The sequence below is a fragment of the Panthera tigris genome, chromosome A1 (genome assembly GCF_018350195.1).
Source record: "Panthera tigris isolate Pti1 chromosome A1, P.tigris_Pti1_mat1.1, whole genome shotgun sequence".
Classification (NCBI taxonomy): Eukaryota; Metazoa; Chordata; class Mammalia; order Carnivora; family Felidae; genus Panthera; species Panthera tigris.
In genome coordinates this window covers 14,231,374-14,246,854 of record NC_056660.1, presented here as the reverse complement: position 1 = coordinate 14,246,854, position 15,481 = coordinate 14,231,374, and the positions used below count along the sequence as shown (strand labels likewise).

Sequence of the window (15,481 nt, the reverse complement as noted above, 5' to 3'; positions counted from 1 at the left end):
ATGTGTACCCCTATAGCATCCATATTCACACATATGTGATTGATTTAAGAAGAGTAATATTACACAGTTATCCTTTTTAAGCAATTATTCAGAGAACATGTCTCTAAATTCATGGCTCTGAGCCTTCATTCGTAATAGAACAAGAACCAAAGGGGAGCATATGTGTTTATATAGTTACTTCAATTCATGTTATTCCAAGAAGTTTTTGCAGAGCCTGATTTATAGAGGTAAACTTTTTTGTAATTCAACATGAATAAGGGCTTTTGGAACTTAATTTAGGAAAAAAGAAAGAGGCACTTAAATCTCATAAATATGTTTAACCACAGACAGCCAATGATTTAACAGGAAAACAAAGCCACTACCTTCTTTTAATTTGCAGGCACAGTACTGCTGAGGTTGATGGCAGTTACTCATCATTTAGAAATGCAATCTGATTTTATATTTTTATTCGAAGATTTTAAGAAGAAAAGATCCTGTAACCCAATCATGCCATAATCCAGGTGACATCTGTACTAGGCAGAATCCTGTTGTTATTCTCCTGTCTAGCTGCTATTGCCGAGAATGACAAAGTAGGGAAATTACATTTTCCCATTATTATTTCCAGACACTTTCTGGCAATGGTTTGTTGACTCTAATAAACCTTCAGACAAAGCTGTCAGCAAAGGAAATGGCAAAGGGGAGCAAGGAAAAGGCTCTTCAACAACAAATGCATCTAAAACCTCAGTGCCAGCTTGTACCATTTCTGATAACATCTAACGTGAGTGCTCCCACATTTATTCTAATCTGTATTTGAATTCCAAGAAAAAAAAATGCATTCCATCAAGTCATATTACCAATGCTTTTGATGAACACAAATGTATTATGAAATTAAAGAATGAGATGTCTTACCTGCTATAGTATTAAGAAACATCAAGTATTCGAAGTTGGAAATTTCCCTTCTTTGCCAACGCTGAGTCATGTTGGAAGATTTGTAAAGCTGGCGAGGGGTGGCCAGTGATATCCTCCTAGAAATGAAGCAAACCATAACAAACATAGTCTCTTTTAACTCATGCCTTTTAAAAATCAGTATTAACTAATACATTGGTTTGGTATCAATCCACTTAAAATAATTAATGGTTTATCCTTAGGTAGATTAAAAAATACATTTTAATTGCAGATATTAGCAATCTTTCAAAATTCTACCATAGAAAAGATACATTTAGTTATTCAGAATAAACCAATATGAAAACACCTTTTTAAAATTTTTTATTTTTTAATTTACATCCAAGTTAGTTAGCATATACTGCAACAATGATTTCAGGAGTAGATTCCTTAATGCCCCTTACCCATTTAGCCCATCCCCCCCCCACACCCATTCCAGGAACCCTCTGTTTGTTCTCCATATTTAAGAGGCTCTTATGTTTTTGTTCCCCTCCCTGTTTTTATATTATTTTTGCTTCCCTTCCCCTATGTTCATCTGTTTTGTCTCTTAAAGTCCTCATATGAGTGAAATCATATGATATTTATCTTTCTCTGACTAATTTCACTTAGCATAATACCCTCCAGTTCCATCCACATAGTTGCAAATGGCAAGATTTCATTCTTTTTGACTGCTGGGTAATACTCCATTGTATATATACCACATCTTCTTTATCCAATGAAAACACCTTTTTGTATAATATGGCTGCAAATGGGTATTTTACAAGTCAACAAGACCAAAAAAAGTGAAACTACACTCAAGATAAGTAAAAGTAGCTTGTGAACAATATAGCAAATCTACTCCATGCTAATAAGCTACGTAGGCAGGTCGTCAGGTGCCAGCTTGTAAGCATTTGATTTAAACCTCATATAATAATGGCTGCCACTGAACTTTATATATGGATACAGTTGTGTTATTGTGGCAGGCCTCCGCAAAGAGTGTGCATGGGAGTACAGCCTCTACCTACGCTGTACATATCCCTCTAACGATGTAAAAAAACGAGCCGGGAACTTTGAAAACATATGAATTCAGAAGAAGGGACACAGGAATAGCTCAAGGGAGTAAAATCAGGACAATCTGCGTAAATTATGAACTTCCTGAGGTTCATTGTGTTTATGTAAAAAGGAATGAAAGTGACCTGTATTTGTAAAAGTCTGCTAAAGCCACTGAGTTTCTGAAATGATCACTAACCTAAGACAAAGGTTCCTAAATGTTTTCAATTCATGCTACCCTTGGTATGTCAAGGACTTTTTCATGTTGTCCCTGAGCCAAGAGAAATACCTAACAGTCATGTTTATTAGGTGGTTAGATCCAAATAATAAATACATAAGTCTTAACAACTAAGTAGCTGTTGGAAAATATAATACTCATAAATTGAAATAAAAATAGTATTTTTACTTCATTCTGAAATAACTACAATTACTTAGTAAAGGGATGTGTGCACCGTGGGCTTTGCACAGCTTCTTAAGTCTTGTTGTTATATCTGACACCACTCCTTACGCCTCCTGTTCCATACTGAGTTTCATGCAGCTCCTTTTTTTAAATTTTTATCATAGCAACTCCCAAAAACTGGTTCTACAAAGCTAAGATGTCATGAAAAAGAACACAGTGCTATCTAATGCTGAAATGTAGAACTAACTTGAGCTAAGAGTTTGTGTGGTATCTGACAGATGGTGCTGTTTTTCCTTAAAAAGCATGAAATGCCCTGCAGAAGCCTGTGAGTTCACCGTGACATCCCAGGTTCCCTGATGCTCAGTTTGGGAACTGTGGACTTAAGACTATTTTTGTTTCATGGATTATTGTCAAATATTTCTATGTGCACGGAATCTTAATAGGCACTGTCTTGTACATAGTAGGAGCTAAAATACATATTAGTTGAGGAAAAGGAGGGGGGGAAGGATGGAAAGGAACTTGTTATCTCAAACTCAAATCCGAATTATGAATTCTAAGAATAATTAGGTGTAACTCAATGTTTAAAATATTAACTTTTTAAAAAACTTTGCTAGTAATGTATATTTGACTCACTCCAAATGAACCATATGAGTCTAATGATTCACTTCATTGCAACGGTAAATGGTATATATATTTCATACATCAATTCTGTAATTCGGTACATTTTTCAATTAACTTATAATATGATTTTTACAGTGCTTCCAGATTTTGATCCATACTGATATCAATATTTAAAATTTCTCCAGCTTTACTTCTACTCACACAACTATTTTATGTAGTAAACTTTATCCCTGATCCTGACTTTGTCATGGCAACAGGCTAACATAGGCTCTGAATCATCAAAGAATTAATAAACTTTGCTTAGTCCGATTTGCATTGTGCTATTATAATCACATGTTTGGTCCAATTTGCACAGTATTACTATTGTAATCACATTCTTGCTATTCTAAAATTCTTACCTGCAGCACGCTCAGAGAAGTATGCTAAAATTTTACAATATATATCATAAAATGTTGAATGCCTTTGTTGACATTTTGAACCCAAACAATTTAGGAAGAAAATTGCTGATCTGGAAATAATTCTGACCATCAAAAATATCCCCAAACCAAAAATCACACAAATCCTGCTAAGTACCAATAATGGGAATCATGGGAGAAAGTTATCATGTCATTCTTAGAGAAAGTAATAGAAAAATGTGGGCATGGGAAAGGAATTGAGAAAAGCCACTTATCAGCAGGTCTAAGAAAATGACCAGCTTTTCCTGTTTACTGCTTCACCTTTTCCACCATAAACTCATTGAGAGCAGGAACCTTGTTTTACTTACTGTTATATGATTTGCTTTTAGCAATACTTAGTATATAGTGGGGTCTCAATAAGTACATACTAAATGACTTGAATTATTGGCCACCCTCTAAGAAAAAATGGCTAAAAAGATACGTGATGCCAAAAAATTAAATAATTCAATCATATGAAGAAGAAGAATGGGAAACGGTAAATCAATAGGTCTGTTCAAAACATCTACAGCAAATTTAGATATTAAATGAGGATGGCTGGTATGTATTTGGGCTATAGTACAATGCTTTTAAAATACATATTTTTTAATGTTTTATTTATTTTTGAGACAGAGAGAGACAGAGCATGAGTAGGGGAGGGACAGGGGGAGGGACAGAGAGAGGGACGCACAGAATCCAAAGCAGGCTCCAGGCTCTGAGCTGCCAGCACAGAGCCTGACGTGGGGCTCAAATTCACGGACTGTGAGATCATGACCTGAGTCAAAGTCGGACGCTTAACCGACTGAGCCACCCAGGCGCCCCATACATTACGATGCTTTTAGAATCAGGGGATAAGATGAAGACAAACTGCCCTCTGAGATAAAAGCTACTAAGTACCACAATAAATGGCAACCATTTAAAATCACAAACCTTATGGATACAACCAGATGTATCTTTGGTAAGTAAATAATCTAATTAAATCCAAAGTTAATTGATTGTGCTATCTGAATAGAAAAATGCATTGACCAAACAATGGTACTCAGTATGGAATCCAGAATATGGGCAAGTTTTTGCTGGTATTTTTCAATCATTATGCAGGGGTGATGGTATTGTTCTTATGAGCAATGTGGGAAACCTTGACAGATGTCACAGGATAGAAATGAAGGGTGTGAGCTATGAACTTGGGCAAGATAAGTAACTTACCTAAATCAAAATTTTCCTAGCTGTACAATGGGATGATAATCCCAATGTGTTAGGAATGTGGTTGTTTTAAGAATTAAGGGCAAAGAGGGTGCCTGGTAGGCTTACTTGGTTAAGCCTCTGAATTTCAGTTTTGACTCAGGTCATGATCCCACAGTTCATGGAATCAAGCCCTGCATCAGGCTCTGCACTGTGGCACAGAGCCTGCTTCCGATTCTCTCCCTCTCTCTGCCCCTCTACCACTCGTACCTTCTCTTTCTCTCAAAATAAATAAATAAACGTTAAAAAAATAGAATTAAGGACAGAGAGCTCCCTTTTGGCACGTGAAGACATAGCGAGATGGCCATCTATGAACCAGGAAATGGGTTGTAGTCAGATACCGAATTTGCTAGCATCTTGATCTTAAGACTTCTAGCCTCACAGAATTTCAAGAATTTGTTGTTTATAAGCCAGAAGAAGAAGAAGAAGAAGAAGAAGAAGAAGAAGAAGAAGAAGAAGACATATAATGTTTATAAACTAAAACACAAAGTATAGTCCCTGCCACATGGGATGTTCTCAGTAAATGAAAACTCAGTAAATGGATATTAATTAATTAAAGAGGCATTCATTGAGCTATGCTAGCTTAATGGATATATTCCTTTCATTCTAAAAGGACAAAGCAACAATCTGATTTGTAATGTTATCTCTTTGGTGGGCTTGTCCAACAACTGGCTTACATGATACGTGAAGGCCATTATTCTAGCAGTATACCTGCCTTTGAATTTGATAAAAATTGTTTTCAATGTTTTTATTATTTTTATTTTTGAGAGAGAGAGAGAGAGAGAGAGAGAGAGAGAGAGAGAGAGAGAGGCAGAGAGAGAGGGAGACACAGAATCTAAAGCAGGCTCCAGGCTCTGAGCTGTCAGCACAGTGCCTGACTCAGGGCTTGAACACATGCACCGTGAGATCATGATCTAAGCCGAAGTTGGACGCTTAACTGACTGAGCCACCGAGGCACCCCGATAAAATTTTGTTTATAAATCTTGTAGGTTTAGTTTAGAGTAAATTTCCTAGAGTTTGATAAATTCTGCTTAAACCGGTAAGACCCAATGTCAAGAAAACAAAGCCGAGAATTAAGCCCTTCGTGGTTCTATCAAAACACTGTCATCTGGAAGGCTTCCACTTGTAGGAGCCACACATCATCCCTTCTCTTTGACAATTCTGTAAATATAACAGGACCTTACATATCACACACACGTGTTTATGGGTGTAGGTGCACCTATCTGTTTACCTACCCTCCTACCCACCTCCCTACTTATCTATGTGCGTACATGTTCCATATACGTGTATAGTGTGTATGTGTGTTTACAGTTTACAAAATGCCTTCACTTTATGATCTCAAGACTTTCATAAAACATCTCTTTTCAAAGATAATGTCTCCATTTTATAGCAGATGAGAATGTCACTCCTCTCGCCTAGTGTTATTCATTCTTTCAACTAAGTTCCCACTCAGCGTATCAGGCTCTGTGACTGTTACCTCACCAGGAAGGGGCAGGTGCAAGCCCAGATTCAGTGTTCCTCTTACCCCTATCTGCTGCTCCCAAGGCTATATCTCACAGGAAATACATAAAACTGGACTTCTGGGATATTATTAGGAAACGAAGAATGCATTGAGCCATTGGCAGGGGCAAGCCAAAGGACCAGAAAAAAGGGTTTTAAGGTAGAATGGCTGTCTGAAGCAACAGCAAAACCAAAACTATTAAGCATCTATTTTGTTTCCAGTTTTGCCATCAAGAAGGATGATCTTCCAAAAGTCAAAGGGAGACCAACTGTGGTTAAAGGGGAAATAATACTCATACTAGGTAAGGGAGAGAGTAAAGAACTTCCGGTTGTTTTAAATGAATCCAGGTCGAGGCAAGTCCAAGAGTACTGAAGGAAATTACACACATCATTGAGAAACCTGTATGGGTAATCTCTGAAGAATCATGATCATTGAGAAAGATGTCAGGAGGCAGAAGATCATTTTCAAAAAGGAGAAAGACCTATTTGTCAGTTCTTAATGTCAATTCCTGGAAAAATCCTTGAATTGACGATTAAACGAACAGTTTGTAAGCACTTGGGAAAGGAAGCAGTGATTACATGAGTCAGCTTCGATTCAGTAAGAACAAGTCTTGCAAAACTAACCTCATTTTCTTTTTTTCGATAGATTAAATGCATTTTTCCTCTGACCTGTATTCTACATAAGTATTTCTTCATTATCCACTAATGTCTTAATTTAATCTTGTCATTCTCCTAGCAAATATCCTGAGCTTGTACATACATGTCAGTGAATTGGTCTTACACTGTGAGCTTAATACGAGAACAGATGCTTTGTAAATCAAGGTAATTCTAGTTGAGTAGCACCTAAAAAGCATCTCAGCAATTAGGCTCTGTGCTAGGTTCTATAGATTAAAAGATACAGAAGACACAGTCCCTGTCTTTTAAATGTCTGTAGCCTATTTAAGGGAAGATACACAAAGATTAGTTTTCCTGTCCATCCACGCTGGGCTCTGCAATAATTCTCATGGACAGAGTGACTGATGTGGAAGACATTGTTGTTTGTCTGTCCCAAGTCAGTATCTTTCTTTCTGGCCAACAGGGACCTGTTTTGTTCAAGCAGGAGGTGGCGAGGACTTCAGAGGTACAGTTTACCCTGAGTTTTACCCAGAGGGTGATTGGCCTAAGCCAGTTAACTCACTTCGCTTTGGCAATGATTGTTCAAAGGACAGGAAGGTGAGCCCATTCAGGCCAAAGGGACCTAAGATAAAGATTGCAGGAGGCTTCTCACAAATATATTCTTTCCTAAAACCTAGAGGCTCGAGGAGAAACCCTTTGTGTCTTTTCCCCATTTTAATGCAACTGTGTGAAGCTGTGCTATCTGGAACACTAGTGGGTATTTTGTGACCAGGAGGCTGACTGAGGGTCTTGACATCACTGAACGTCGGAGACAGTACTGGAAACTCCTTAACTCCAGACTTTTGATAAAGTAAGGCTCAAACCGCGAAACACTCTAGTGTTTAAGCCACTTTTAGACAGGTATTCAGTTACATGGAGCTAAAAACTGACTGATATTAGTGATACACATAATTACTATGTTTTCTCTTAGACTAGTATCTTTTGATAAAATAAGATTTCAAAATTATATTTTAAAATACCAAGATGAAACATTTAGGAAATGGTTAAAACCACACCATCATTCATAACTATTAACCTCAACAAATTCTAAGAGTTTTATTACTTTCATGAAGAAGCATCTATGTGCAGCATTTATACAAACAGTTTATATGCGATCATGCAACAATTAGTCACAAATATCATGAGGCTCTGTTATGTTTTTTGTAAGATCTTCAGCAAAAATGTCCTAATGATGTGCGAGCTATGATATACAATCAACTTTTTTACTTCCTCATTTATATAGGTGTTAAATAAAACTTATACATCAACTCTTCTGTCATTCTTAAAATAGATGTTTCACAGCCTCTTTGCCTACAAATGACTTGCAGAGAAAGAAAATGCCTTGGTTCTCAAAATAATTATAATGGTATAACCTTATTTATATTTCTGTCATACTAGGATTAAAATATGTTAACGAACCATACATAATGCGTGATATGATATAATTACCTGGCTTGTGGCAAACCATAGCTGGTCCCTACGCCAACCCGAGGTAAGCTATAGACAACTTTTTTTACTGTTGCTTGATCGGGGAAATTGAACATAACCGAGGCTGTGGGAAAAAGAAAAAACACGAGTTAGAAAGCCACAGGAGAACTAACCATCAATTTTAGAAATCATTTTCAAGTGCCTCTCATGATTTATTTGTCAAGGTAATGTATCTTCATGGAAAATCAGCTTTCTGTACAGCATTATCCAGGAAAAATCTAGGATTAACATTTTCAAACAAACTAATTTTTCTTCTTATTTTAGTGAGGGCGTATCAAAGAGAGAAATACAGCAGGGAAAAATGAAAACCGTATCATTCTATGTAAATAAATAACATCCAAATATGAGCACATTTCATAATATTTAAGGGGCCTTACTTCGGTTTGCCATAAATACTTCCAAAGCAGTGTTTTGTAGAAGATAACGTCTTGAAAAGACAGCTCGTATCTCGCTGAACATCCATTTTCCGTGAAGTCCTTCAGTGTATGCAAGAACCTAAAATAAATAGTTGAAAGGGAAGTGTCAGCCAGTGAAATGTGTGTCTAAGACTTAGTCTGACAATATCTTAGTGCTGTATAAAAGTCAGTAAATTAGGGATTATCTTCCTGGATTCATGATATATCACAACACTGCCAATCATCCGATTCTGTATACAGCATTTGCAAAATTTCTACCTGTCTGCATTTTCTTGGTTGGCTCATGAAGAAATGAACAGCAGAAAAATTATATATTTAAAGTGACCCTGTGACTTAAAACAGATATACATTATAGTTTTTGGTCTTGTATATAATTAGTTGGGCAAGGTAACTTGACATATTCTGTTGGTTCTTTTCCAATATTCCTTTTCTTCCTTCTTCCTTGCTTAGTGGAAGCCCAGTTAGCAGCAGTGTCTATGTGGTCAACACCAGGCAATGGGTCATGACTGGTTAAGGTAGGGGTAGCAAGCATTTTTGGTACAAGGACAAACGGCAAATATTTTTAGACCTTAAAGGCCATATGGCCCCTATCACAACTACTCAGCTTTGCCATCGTAGAGTGAAACCGGTCATAGACAATGTATAAATGAATGCGTGTGGCTGTGTTCCAATAAAACTTTATTAATAACAACAGAGGTGGCCTGAATTTGGTCCTGGGGCCAATCTGGCTGACCCACGGTCTAAGCCAATCATGGCAAAGTTATTCCTTGCTTTCGCAAATTCCACTGAAACTAGGGGTGAGGACATTTGACCCTGAGCTGGCTAACGAGAACAAAACCAAAGTCGGTTGGGGATGTTTCAGAAAAGATGACAGAATGAGTGATATGTAGCTGGCACACTTTTTTTTCTTCTCTCTTGAATAGAGATGTAATGGCAGGAACTGTAGCAGCAATTGTATAACCAGGAGAGCAAGGCCAAGGAAATTGAAGCAAGGTTGGCCCTAATATTGAGTTAGTGAAACAGTGTCAGCAACCACCCCACCGGCACTTCTTGTTACATGACACAGATCAGTCCATATTTGATAAAGCCACTGTAGGCAAATCTGAAACAAATGCAGTCCCTCCTGATACACCATTGCAAGTTAACAACACAAAATACGTTTCTCTTTGCACTAGTACACTCTGTACAACCTACCACATTGAAATTTGCTCTGGTGAAATCAAAACTAGTTGAATTCTACATGCATGATACTCCTTAAGCTTTAAAAGCAAGTTATGAATTCCCTTTTTACATTTCCTTTCTCTGGGAAAAGATATATAATATGTGATACTTTGGTCTTTTAGTTTGTGAAAATTCCATTTTCTTTCTAACTCCTTAATTCAGTTTTGTCTTTCCCTCGATGCTAGAAAGTTCTTGGAAGCAGTCAGACATCTATTTAAATCCTGAAACATTTTGGAGCCAGTCAGACTCCTATTCAAATCTTGGCTCTGTTATATAGCAGTTAGAGGACCTTGGAAAAATTATTTAACTCCATCTGATTTTCATCATCTGAAAAACAGTGATAATAATACTATTACTGGTTAGTTTAAGCAGCGACAATGAACCTTAAGTGCATGGCCTGAGCTATTATCTAAGTTCTGTTTATAAGCTTCTATGTCCTTACTGTTGAGCATAAAGTGACATCTGTGTTTGGGTTTCTAAATGTAAAACTATACATTTCACAAAAGGGTTATAGTGACTTGCCACAATTCATACTAATACATTCTCAGCTGGGTGCAATGTTCCCCAGATTCAAATTTCATAGACCAGTGTAATTTTTTTTTTTTAATGGGGAGAGTACTGATACAAGATTGATAACTTTTTTGTCGGATAGGAAAAATTTCAGGACAAGTAAAACAACCAAACCAACAAAAACTATCTTCCACATGACCATCAGTTCACTAAAAACTGAAACTATTAAGGCTGTTTGAAAACCCAAAGCAGTACAATGTGTATAATCTCATAAAAAAGGAGAGACCTTGTCAGGAAGGCTGTGTTGCGCCCCTATATGAAAACCGTTACGCCATGAGGATGGAGACAGACACACTCACACACATACACACTCTTATTTTTACTTATTTCTCTCTTTGGGCATGATGCAATGAATATTTGGCCAAGTGTTCCTTTCCATTATTTCGCTTATAGCAGGCAGGCCATTCACAAACACACAGGAGTTAGTCGAACTTCTGGAGTGCTCCCCGTGAGACTGTCTCCCCAGCTTTGCCGGCCGTCACTGGATGGTTCTCCAGCTCCAAATTCAGCCTTAATTGCTTGTTCTGCGAACATGAACCTGTACCCTTTATTTTTGCTCTGTTAGCTGCCACGATGTGAAGCGTTGTCAGGAAAGCACACTGAAGAGAACCCGCAGGCGGGAGGAAGGGGTTTTCCTTGCCGGGGCTGGTGCGCTCGCTCACTCAGCAGCTTCCCGAAGAACTGGGGTTTCTCCACTGCCAGGCTTCTGCAGGGTGTGATGGCCACCAGGACCCAGTGACAGACAGTTTTTCTTCCAGTACCTCCCCCTGCCCCAGGCAGTTTTGCAGCAGACTTGCCTCTCCCCTGAACCTCTCCCCTGAACAGTTTCACCAGCTCCCTAGAGGGTGGATTTCTGAAAAGTTCTAGAGGACAGAGCTCCAGCACGTACCCCCACCAGAGCACCAGAGTGACTTCTCCACCCCCCAAGGAGCTACAGCCATGCCTTCCCCAGTGAGCCCAGGGGGGCCTCTAAGAGTAGGGGCTGCTCATTTCCAATGCTATTCTTACATTCTTTAGAGCTCTTTTTATTTCTTACTAATCATTCCCTGTTACTCTGATCTCCTGTGATAGTTTTAGATTATAATTATTCACATTACACTTTCCCTGTTTAAGTTGCTATGTGGTTTTTCTCTCCTGCTGGATCCAGACTGATAGACAAACTCAATCAGTTCTCCCACCACCACTACTACTGTCTTTGCTCCAGGCTGGGACTGTAACAGTCCTCAGGGACCCTCAGGAGAAAGAAAAAAGGACAGAGACAATCAGAGGAACTCAGTAAAGCCTGGAGGCAAGGAGTAAAAGGAGAGAGACTAAAACTAAAAGTTATTTTGCTAGTAGCTAGTAAACAGCTCAAGAAGCAAATTCCAAAAGACAGATCCAAAGGTCCAAAGCTATTCTGAGCAAGGACAATATCGTCTGGATAACTGTATGGCCCTTACCAAAGGGTCTGTGTGTATGTATGTGTGTGTGTGTGTGTGTGTGTGTGTGTATGTATATATATGTGTATACATATACATATACATATATACATATATACACATATATATTATAAATTATATATATATTTATGTAAATATAACTATTTACAACTTTATTAAAAAAACCTTCCTAATTACTTTACAGTAACCTATGTTATATTTAAGCTTTTGAAATCCTTAAAGATGGGCTGATGAAAGATAATGCTCTGAACTGGTCATAATTCCCTGCCAACAAAATCCAATAGAGCCTAGAGGAGTCTCCTTCTCCTTCTCCTTCTTCTTCATTTTTAAATAGCAAACCAATTCCTGCTTTCCCTTCTCATTTCCTTGAAGACTGTATATGGAATGAAAGTCTCTTAAAATATTTTATTTAAAAAATTTCTATATCCCCTCTTGTGAGGTGCCTTTCCTGGCATCCAATGTTGAATCACCACATACTAACCTCCACTGTCTCTTCTATTAGAGCACTTTATTTTAATTCTGTGCATGGCACTTACTTATTTTCTTCTTTATTTGTTTCTTCCTCTGTCCTCCCCCTATAACATGAAAGTTCCATGAGAACAGGACCCTGTCTTATTTACTGCTCAGTACACAGTGCCTCAAACAGTGCCTGGTGCACACACATTTGTCCACTCAATAAATCACTAAGAGAAATGGACAGAGATAACACACACGGGGAAAGCTACAGAGAAATCTTACAAATGTGTGCATTTCCGACTCCTTGGCTGAACTGCATAAAGCTTTCTAGTTTGGCCTCCAGACTTCTCATGTTTACTATTTTAACGGTTGAGCCTACCAGACATCTCTCCTGACTTTAGTTTGAGTCAAGATCAGAAAAAAACCAGATAGTTTTTTTTCTGGCTTCTCTTCTGTGGCAGTCTAATTTTCACCCTGGGGAACCTCTGGACTCAGCTACACCTCATCCTGAAAGGCCATGCCCCCCACAGAAAGGAGTCCTTCACTCTAGAGGGGCTAGGCAAGGTCTTCAGGCTACAGTATTTTGACTTTTAAACCTAACACCTCTCACTTCAACAAAATGCGTACTGAGGTGTGTCACAGAATATCACCTGGCACCCTTCTTGAGCATCAGTTTTATTTCTGGTAAGTAACTGACAATGTTTTGTAATGAAGTTAATACAGACAGGATGGAAAACAAAATGTAAAACATGGTGATCCGTTGCTGTAACACTAGCACTCAGATAAGTTTTGTGGTTGCCACAGGCGTCCTTAGACTGTAGCACAACCTTCCTTACTCTCCTCTGCTCATGGGCAACGAGAAAGCCCCCAAAATTGGCAGAGGGAACCTAGTGACATTTTCCGACACTTGCCTGGCAGTACGTGGAGGCTGTGGTGGAAGGTTGTGAGACCAGTTAGGATATAACTTTGGGCAAGTGATGAGGAGTGTAACGAATCTGTATGTATTTCAGAAATGTAAAATATTATCATGTATAGTTGATTAAATATTGAGTTCATGTCATTTTTCTATTAAAAACCTGGGCCTCAAGCCCAGATCTGACATATGACTTGATACTATAAGACTGACTATATTTTATTTATACCTTTACTAGTTACATAATGTTCTATGGGTTGCAGGACATTCCATAATAACTCTTTACGCTCATTTTTCATTACAATCCAAGGTATTTTTCTATACCACTATGTACTTTTATCTATGTTTGAGGTTTGTGGCTTTTGTTTTCTTTCTTAAGTCAACCTTCCTACATTATCTGGTTTGTCCCTGCCTGCTTCTCCAAATTATTTAATATACTAGGAAATCTAATCAATCACCCCAATTCAGTTTTGTTTTCTGAAAATTGAATACACATAATTTTCATGACATCATGTAGGTCATAAACAAGAATATTAAAGCATCTCGGATCCCAAATCTTAGGGAACTTTGTGATTTTAAGTGACCACTGAACTAGTTTGAGCCAACTGCTTAGTACCCAAAAGAAGTGAAGGGAGAAAGACTCCACACTGGCCTCATTCCCTGAGGTCTGCCCCCCTCACTTATGAACTGGATCACTCAGGAAGCAATATAACACAAATGTAATAGAGACCCCTTGTAAACCACCTCGCCCAGATGTGTGCTTAACACAGATTATTTGATGATCCTGTTGAAGAAAACTAGGGTTCGTGTGCACTCATGTGAATCAGACACGTATATGTTGTCAGAAACATGTCTAGGGCTGTCAAATCAGTTTCATCATCTTTTTTCCTTCTTAAGGCAGCGAATATTGTGCAACCTAAAAAGTACTTGTTTAGTGATACCTTTGCTGATCTCGACATCACCTAACACCTATGTTAGAACAAGTATTACAAACACTTTTTTCTTTGAATGTGAAAAATGTGAATTTTGCTGCAGGTTACAGTTTCTGTTAAGAATTGATGAAAATGTTGCAGAAGGCTGGATGGACATGCCCTTTTCAGTGTTCGTGAGGTTGTCATATCTAACCGACTTGTCCTTGTAGCCTGAACAGTTTAATTAAAGGGGTCTAACACAACGTAAAGTTGCAAGTCCTCATTATTTTAATAATTCCGCATAAACGTTCAATGATATGGGATATAACCAGTGTATTCAAGATGGAATAGTTCAAAAGTAGTTTCAGGTTTATATTTCTACATGATGGTGCGTGTTCTTTTCCATTTCCAGATGAATGGAGAGAATTCTAAGGCCTAGAAGGAAAGCCAAACCACAAGACAGAGGAAGCTTGGGTTTTAAAATGACCCTGTGCAAGTGCGTCTCTGACTGATAATTGCTGTTGTGGTACACTGGGGTGAGGATGCAGGGAGTGGCAAAGACAGCTGGACGTTTGCCACTCTCTCCTCCCTGTTCCCACCACAATGTCTTCTTGGTGACGCTATTTCCTCACTGAAGGCATGGAGAAGTATAAGATACAGTAAACAATTAGATGTGCATGGAAGGACTGAAACAGAAACACAATGGAACAGCATCTTCTAAATGGGCAATGCAATAACTTTCTGAGAGATAAGTTAGGTACACAGAATGTAACAGAATAAGCGTCCAGATCCTCAACTTCTTTTTTTTTTTAATTTTTTTTTAACGTTTATTTATTTTTGAGACAGAGAGAGACAGAGCATGAACGGGGGAGGGCAGAGAGAGAGGGAGACACAGAATCGGAAGCAGGCTCCAGGCTCTGAGCCATCAGCCCAGAGCCCGACGCGGGGCTCAAACTCACGGACCGTGAGATCGTGACCTGATCTGAAGTCGGACGCTTAACCGACTGAGCCACCCAGGCGCCCCGATCCTCAACTTCTTAAAGTCTATCTGGACAAGACCAAACCTGTGAGGGAAGTACAGCTTCCCTTTCTCGTGTCTTTCTCATTGCCCTTTCTATTAAAAAAAAAAAAGTTGGGGATGGGGACTCTTTATGGTGTATTGCCTGGGGTAATAAGATCTGTTGAGGGGGTAAGAGCCTCAAATAAGGGATAATTCAAAACATTAATGGGGATGTTGAAAAGTGTATGCCTACAATGACTAGATTTAAAAAA

At 38.4% G+C, this 15,481-nt stretch overlaps 1 protein-coding gene across 8 annotated transcripts in view; it reads right to left on the bottom strand.

The window, feature by feature from the left end:
* Positions 1-15,481, bottom strand: part of NBEA (neurobeachin) — a 678,339-nt gene that overhangs the window by 116,295 nt on the left and 546,563 nt on the right. For all 8 annotated transcript variants that reach the window (XM_042998658.1, XM_042998776.1, XM_042998897.1 and 5 more), the window contains 3 exons: positions 8,661-8,778; positions 8,245-8,347; positions 889-1,004 (listed from right to left, as the gene is read on the bottom strand). In XM_042998658.1, coding sequence (XP_042854592.1) covers positions 889-1,004; positions 8,245-8,347; positions 8,661-8,778 — 337 coding nt within the window. The remainder of the gene's footprint in view (positions 1-888; positions 1,005-8,244; positions 8,348-8,660; positions 8,779-15,481) is intronic.